General features: G+C 47.1%; 1 protein-coding gene across 5 annotated transcripts in view; it reads right to left on the reverse strand.

Annotated features, from left to right (window-relative positions):
* The window catches only part of LOC143027662 (guanine nucleotide exchange factor DBS-like), a 300,403-nt gene that overhangs the window by 55,260 nt on the left and 237,643 nt on the right, over nt 1–7,500 (reverse strand). For all 5 annotated transcript variants that reach the window (XM_076189075.1, XM_076189076.1, XM_076189073.1 and 2 more), the window contains one exon: nt 3,565–3,655. In XM_076189075.1, coding sequence (XP_076045190.1) covers nt 3,565–3,655 — 91 coding nt within the window. The remainder of the gene's footprint in view (nt 1–3,564; nt 3,656–7,500) is intronic.

Below are 7,500 nucleotides of genomic sequence, written 5' to 3' on the forward strand. Positions count from 1 at the left end.
ACAGGAGAGAGAGAGAGATAGAGAGAGAGGGGAGAAAGAGAGGCGAGAGAGAGAGAGAGAGAGAGAGAGAGAGAGGGAGAGGGAGAGAGAGAGAGAAAGAGAGAGAGAGAGGAGGAGAGAGGGAGAGAGAGAGAGAGATAGAGAGAGAGGATGAGAGAGAGAGGATGAGAGAGAGTGAGAGAGAGAGAGAGAGAGAGAGAGAGAGAGAGAGAGAGAGAGAGAGAGAGAGAGAGAGAGAGAGAGAGAGAGGGACGAGACCAGGATACATGCGTCATTAGCAGGCAAGGGTAGAGGGTAGAATTAGCATAAAGGGGGGAAGAGGGGAAGAGGGGAAGGGGGGAAGAGGGGAAGGGGGGAAGGGGGAATGTTAGGGTCATTAGCATAAAAGCTGAAGGTGGGTAGGGGTAGTGGAGGAAGAGGAGGAGGAGGAGGGTTGTGGAAGAGGAGTAGGAGATGGAGGTGGAAGAGGAGAAGGTGGAGGAGGTAGAAGAGGAGAGGGTGGAGGTGGAAGAAGAGGAGAGGGTGGAGGTGGAACAGGAGGAGGAAGAGGAGGTGGAGGTGGAACAGGAGGAGGAGGATGAATAGGAGATGAAGGTGGAAGTAGAAGAGGAGGAGGAAGAGCAGGTGGAAGTGGAAGAAGAGGAAGAGGAGGAGGAAGAGGAGGAGGAAATGAAGGAGGAGGTAGAGGAAGAGGTGGAGGAGCAGAACGAGAAAGGAAAGGAGGGGCTATGTAGATGGGACAAGAAGAGGAGGAGGGGGAAGAAGGGAGGAGGGGAGGAGGTACGGGAGGAAGAGGGAGAGGAGGAGGGAAAGGAGGAGCGGGAGAAAGATGGGGAGGAAAAGGAGGAGGAGGAGGGGATGCAGGACGTTACAAATCAAGGTCACACAAGGCAAAGTCAAAGGTCATGACCTTTAGGTTCTTCAACATGGTGACGCACTTTAAGTCTTTATTCTGGCCGAAACACAAAAATTTTCATTTAACGATTTTTTTTTTTTTTTTTTTTTTTATTCCGATCTCTTCTAATAGTTTCTTCGAAAAAGAAAAAAAACCATGTTGACCTATTGTACTGGATTTATTTATTAATTTATTCATTTATTTTATTCTATTTTTTATTTTTTTTAACTGACACTTTCAGACGGGTACATGAAACACGACCTAATTTAATGGGAATTTTGAGTATGACCTTCCTGAAAATCGTATAAGCTCACTGGAATTTGGAGTAGAAGCCTTGTTAATTTTGCTCAAATTTTCAGTATCAAAAAGTGAGGCTAAACTGGACAATATTTTGAGGTTTTGAGCAGTTTTTGGGCACACAATGTCAGATTGAACAGAGAAGCCTCCTGAGATTATCATAGTACAAATCTGAGTCAGAGCTTGCACATCTACTAAGCTTTTTGAGCAGAGAGTTGTTTACATGTCTAATGAGAGTCTGCTCAGAAGATACAGGGCAGACTAGGATTTTGAGCAAAGCGTATGAGAAAATGTTTGCCTACTCACATTTTGAGCCGAAAGTAAGAGTGACCTTGTAATTCTCCCGATATTCTGAGCACAATGTATGAGAGAGCTTGCATACTCACCGAAATTTTGAAAAGGAAATATAAGCTTGACTCTACACATTTACAGTAATTTTGAGCTGTGAGTATGGGCACTTTATATATGAAAAAGATGAGCATATAAGGTAAATTCATTATAATTTAGAGCAAATTCATATGAAAGAATATTAACATAGAGTAAATTCATTATAATTTTGAGCAAAGTTATATGAAAAAACTTGAATATACTGAGTAGATTCATTACCATTTTGAGCAAATTTATTGTCATTCTCCAGCTAGGAGACATTGTTTACATGCTCACTGAAAACTTGAAGAAATCAATTGATTTTGAACACAGAACATGTACGTTTACCAAAATATTTAGCAAATACATCCCAATTTTGAGTACGATAGTACAGACACCTTGTATATTCACACCAGAGATTTTGAACATAAATCTCAATTAGGTTTTTCGAGAACTTAATTGAGAAACCTCTTATACTCAGTGAGATCTTGAGCAGCACTCATCGTAATTTTGAGCACGACGGTATGGAGAAAGACTTTGAGCACTCACAGGAGGACACTCTGATCACAAATCTCGAGTATGTTTTTCGAGAAGAGCTTAACAGAGAAACCTCTCATACTCACTGAGATCTTGAGCAGCACTTTTATCTCAATTTTGAGAACGACAGTGCACTCACAGAAAGGACATTTCTAAAGGTAGGCGCACACTTGTCCGCATCGTACGGACGGCACGCATCGTACGCATCGGATTTTAGTATTCTTTACATTATTTCAAATGGGTCTGCGCGCATTTGACCGCATCGTACGCATCGGACATCGGCAATGCCGACGAGGATCCCCGAAAGAGCATTCAATCCGATGCGTACGAACGATGCGGATGGCCTCTACGGCATTTGCCGTCAGTTGCAGCCAGAGCGCCGTCGCGGTCGGATGCAAACCTTCTTCTTCGGTATTTATTTTATTTTTTCTGTTTGCATAGCTATGCTTTGCTTGTACATAATATATAATGTTATATTAACTCACTGACTGTTTTTAGATATGTTCCTAAATTTTTATCCTATCTACCTGGTAAATTACCTACTCGAACCTATATTGACCTCCTTTACCTTCTCTATCACATTTCACTTCACTCTGGGACTATATAGATCCTGTGCAAGATTAAATTGTATCTGTACCTATGGAGTATGTCCTTCCAGAGAGAGCTCAGCTTCACAACTGCGGATGGTGAATGGTCCAATGCCGACAATGTGCGCAGAAAATCCGATCCGTCCGATGCGTGCCGTCCGTACGATGCGGACCAATGTGCGCAGACCCCAAAAACAATCCGATGAGTACGATGCGTGCCGTTCCGATGCGGACAAGTGTGCGCCTATTAAGCTAGCGTTTCTCAACCTTTTTACCTTTGCGTAACCTTTAAAATAAATTGCATGTCTCAAGGAACCCCTGCGCAAAAAAAAAAAAATATATATATATACCATATCTCATTTTATTTTCATCGTAATAATAGGTTAGATAGGATGATGTCTATAATAAATTATTACAATAACCATGAATATGTCGTGCGTGTTTGATTATATTACGTATATGAAATTACATAAAAAACAAAACAAAAGTGCATTAGCTTATCTCACTTGTTCTCGCGGAACCCTTAGGGACCTTTTCCAGAACCTTAGGGTTCCGGGGAACCTTAAGGTTGAGAAACGCTGGTCTAAGCACAAATCTTAAGTACGTTTTTCGAGGACTTAACAGAGAAACCTCTCATACTCACTGAGATCTTGAGCAGCACTTTTATCTCAATTTTGAGCCCGACGGTGCACTCACAGAAAGACACTCTAAGCACAAATCATAAAGTTTTTGAGAACTTAACAGAGAAACCTCTCATACTCACTGAGATCTTGAGCAGCACTTTTATCTCAATTTTGAGAACGACGGTGGACTCACAGAAAGACACTAAGCACAAATCTTAATTTTTTTTGAGAACTTAACTGAGAAACTTTTCATACTCACTGAGATCTTGAGCAGCACCGTCTTCACAGAGTTCCATTTGTCGTTCCGGCGGTCGATGATGAGGACAAAACCCATATCGGCATCCTGGAGCCTGAAGACGTCAAAATAAGAAAAATAAAAAATCCTGAAGAACTCATGACCAAATGGTTTAGAATAGCAACTGCTAACAGAACATACAACATTTCGCTTTTTGAAGCTTTTTCGAGCACACTGTGTGCTTGGAAAAAGAATCAACAAACGCCGTACACTTAATAAAGGTTCCAATCCCCACTTGGTGTCATCGCCAAATGTCGCGGACCCAAACCGTCTTTGGGTCCGTGTCGAGAGGTAATTATCTGCGCGGGACAATTGCGCCAGCCCACGCAAAGACTCAACCCATGTAAACAAATGCAGAAGGCGCACATAGAAGGCGACGACGAGGAAGAACAAGAAGGAGAAGGAAGAGAAGAACAAGAACAAGAGTAAGGAGGAGAACAAGAACAAGGAGAAGAACAAGAAGAGCAAGAAGAAGAACAAGAAGAGCAAGAACAAGAACAAGGAGAAGAACAAGAACAAGGAGGAGAAAAACAAGAACAAGGAGGAGGAGAAGAACAAGAACAAGGAGAAGAACAAGAACAAGGAGGAGAAGAACAAGAACAAGGAGAAGAACAAGAACAAGGAAGAGAAGAACAAGAACAAGAAGAAGATGATGATGAAGATGATATGAAGATGAATATGATATGAAGATGAAGATGATGAAGATGAAGATGATGAAGATGAAGAAGATGAAGAAGATGAAGAAGATGAAGAAGATGAAGATAAAGAAGAAGAAGGCACGAGTTTCAACCTACTTCAATACTCTCGAACTCGTTTATCCTCGAACTCGATTCTTCTGTGCGCGCCTCCTACAATTGTTCATATGGTCTAATTCTCGCCGTCGGCGCCGACTGGCATTGGCGACGACTGGCGTTGGCGCCGGCCTGCACCGTTAGTCTCGTTGACACCGGGCTAGTTTAGTAGCCGCTAGTACTAGCGCCTTGTAAACTAGCCCTCTACTTGCCTAATGTCAACTGAAAGTTACTCGACTTGCCTCCAAACTATCCTAGTGTAAACACTTTCCGGGCAAGTTAATTATCACCAGCGACTACTAAGCTAGCAAACGTTGCGGTAGGAGCCTCCTGGCGTAAGACACTTAACAGCAGGTGAGGAGAGAACATGGGGAGGTGGAAGGAGAGAGGAGAGGGACGGAAGGGAGAAAGGGAGGAGGAAAGGAAAGAGAAACAGAGGGCAAAGAAGGAAAGGGGTAAGGAGAGGAAGGGAAGGGAAAGGGAAGTGGGAAGGAGGGGATGGTGGGAAAGGTGGGACACGGGAGGGAATGGGAGGAGGAGGAGGAGGAGGAAGAGAGGAGGGAGGAGGTAGGACGAAGGGAGGGAAAGATAAGGGGAAACGTGGAAGAGGGAGATGGAAGGATTAGAGAGGAGGGAGGAGGAGGAGGAGGAAGATGATGATAAGGGGAGGAAGGAGAAGGGAGGAGGTAGAGGGGAGAGGTAGGAAAGGAAAAGGGAAGAATGTAGGAGGGGAGGGGAGCGAAGGGAAGGGAAGGGAAGAGGGAGGGGAGGTAGGGAGGGACGGATTACGAAGATTGGAAGGGAGGAGGAAAAGAAGGAAAGGGTAGAAGAGGTAAGTGCAAAGAAGCTTAGAAGAGTGGAGGAAGACGAGGAACATGGAGGGAGGGAGGGAGGGAGGAAGACGATGGACATGGAGGGAGGGAGGGAGGGAGGGAGGATGCCGGGGTACATGGAGGGAAGGAGGAAGGGAGGGAGGAAGACGATGGACATGGAGGGAGGGAGGGAGGGAGGATGCCGAGGTACATGGCGAGAAGGAGGGAGGGAGGGAGGGAGGAAGACGATGGACATGGAGGGAGGGAGGGAGGGAGGATGCCGGGGTACATGGAGGGAAGGAGGGAGGGAGGGAGGGAGGAAGACGATGGACATGGAGGGAGGGAGGGAGACGATGGACATGGAGGGAGGGAGGAAGACGATGGACATGGAGGGAGGGAGGGAGACGATGGACATGGAGGGAGGGAGACGATGGACATGGAGGGAGGGAGGGAGGGAGACGATGGACATGGAGGGAGGGAGGGAGGGAGACGATGGACATGGAGGGAGGGAGGGAGGGAGGGAGGGAGGGAGGGAGACGATGGACATGGAGGGAGGGAGGGAGACGATGGACATGGAGGGAGGGAGGGAGGGAGACGATGGACATGGAGGGAGGGAGGGAGGAAGGCGAGGAACATGGAGGGAGGGAAGGAGGGAGGGAGGAAGGCGAGGAAGACAAGGAACATGGAGGGAGGGAAGGAGGGAGGGAGGGAGGAAGGCGAGGAACATGGAGGGAGGGAAGGAGGGAGGGAGGGAGGAAGGCGAGGAACATGGAGGGAGGGAAGGAGGGAGGGAGGGAGGAAGGCGAGGAAGGCGATGAACATGGAGGGAGGGAAGGAGGGAGGAAGGCGAGGAACATGGAGGGAGGAAGGCGAGGAACATGGAGGGAGGGAGGGAAGGAGGGAGGGAGGGAGGGAGGAAGGCGAGGAACATGGAGGGAGGGAAGGAGGGAGGGAGGGAGGAAGGCGAGGAACATGGAGGGAGGGAAGGAGGGAGGGAGGAAGGCGAGGAACATGGAGGGAGGGAGGAAGGCGAGGAACATGGAGGGAGGGAAGGAAGGAGGGAGGAAGGCGAGGAACATGGAGGAATAGAGGGAGGAGGACGAGGCACATAGAGGGAGTGAAGGAGGGAGGAGAAAAGAGAGGGAAGGACAAAAAAGGAGAAAAAAGAGAAGAAAAAAGAGGAAGAGATGATAAGAGAAGAAAGAAGTGAAAGAGAGAGGGTAGGAAAGAAGAGCTGGAGAGAGGCATAAAAAGAGCGAGGCAAGAGAAGAGAGAGGAAGGTAAGAGTGGGGAGAGTAGGAAAATTTGGGAAAAGGAGTGGGGAGGATACTAGGAATGGGGGGAAAGGGGGGGAATACGAAGGTAAATAGGTTGGGGGATGAAAAGAAGGTAAATGGTAAAGGAAAGCAAGGAAAAGGGAAAGGGAAGGGCATATGATTATAAGGGAAAGGGGGAAATACGAAGGGAAATAGGTTGGATGAAAATGTGAAGGTAAATGGTAAAGGAAAGGAAGGTAAAAGGAAAGGGAAGGACGTATGATTATAAGGGAAAGGGGAAAGGTAGGGGGAGGGTTAAAGTTGGTGTAGGGCAAGGGGTAAGAGGAAAGAGGAAAGAGAAAGGAAAGAGGAAGGGCAAGGGAGAGGAAGAGGAGAGGGAGGAGGAAAGGGAGACGAAAGCGAGAAAAGAAAAGGGGAAAGTGAAAAGGAAGAGGAAAGGAAGAAATGGGAAAGAGAAGGAAGAGGAAAGTAAAGGAAAAGAAAGGGGAGGTGAGGTAAATGTGGAAAGAGAGAGAGAGGGGGAAGACAGGGGAGAGAGAAGGAGAGAGAAAGAGAGAAAGAGAGAGGGGGAGAGGGGAGAGAGAGATAGAGGGAGAGAGAGGGGAGAGAGAGATAGAGGGGGAGGGAGAGAGGGGGGGGAGGGAGAGAGGGAGAGAGGAAGAGAGAGATAGAGGGGGAGGGAGAGAGGGAGAGAGGAAGAGAGATAGATAGATAAATAGAGAGAGAGAGATAGAGAGAGAAAGGGAGAGAGAGGGAGAGAGAGAGGAAGAGAGATAGAGAGAAAGAGAGAGAGAGACAGTGAGAGAGAGAGAGAGAGAGAGAGAGAGAGAGAGAGAGAGAGAGAGAGAAGAGAGAGAGAGAGTAAGAGAGTTGAGAGAGAGGAAGAGAAAGAGAGCGGAAGAGAGAGAGAGAGGAAGAGAGAGCGAGAGAGAGAGAAAGAGAGAGCGAGAGAGAGAAAGAGAGAAAGAGAGAGAGAGAGAGAGAGAGAGAGAGAGAGAGAGAGAGAGAGAGAGAGAGAGA

This window comes from Oratosquilla oratoria, chromosome 8 (assembly GCF_046742065.1).
Source record: "Oratosquilla oratoria isolate Oo_2021 chromosome 8, ASM4674206v1, whole genome shotgun sequence".
Lineage (NCBI taxonomy): Eukaryota > Metazoa > Arthropoda > Malacostraca > Stomatopoda > Squillidae > Oratosquilla > Oratosquilla oratoria.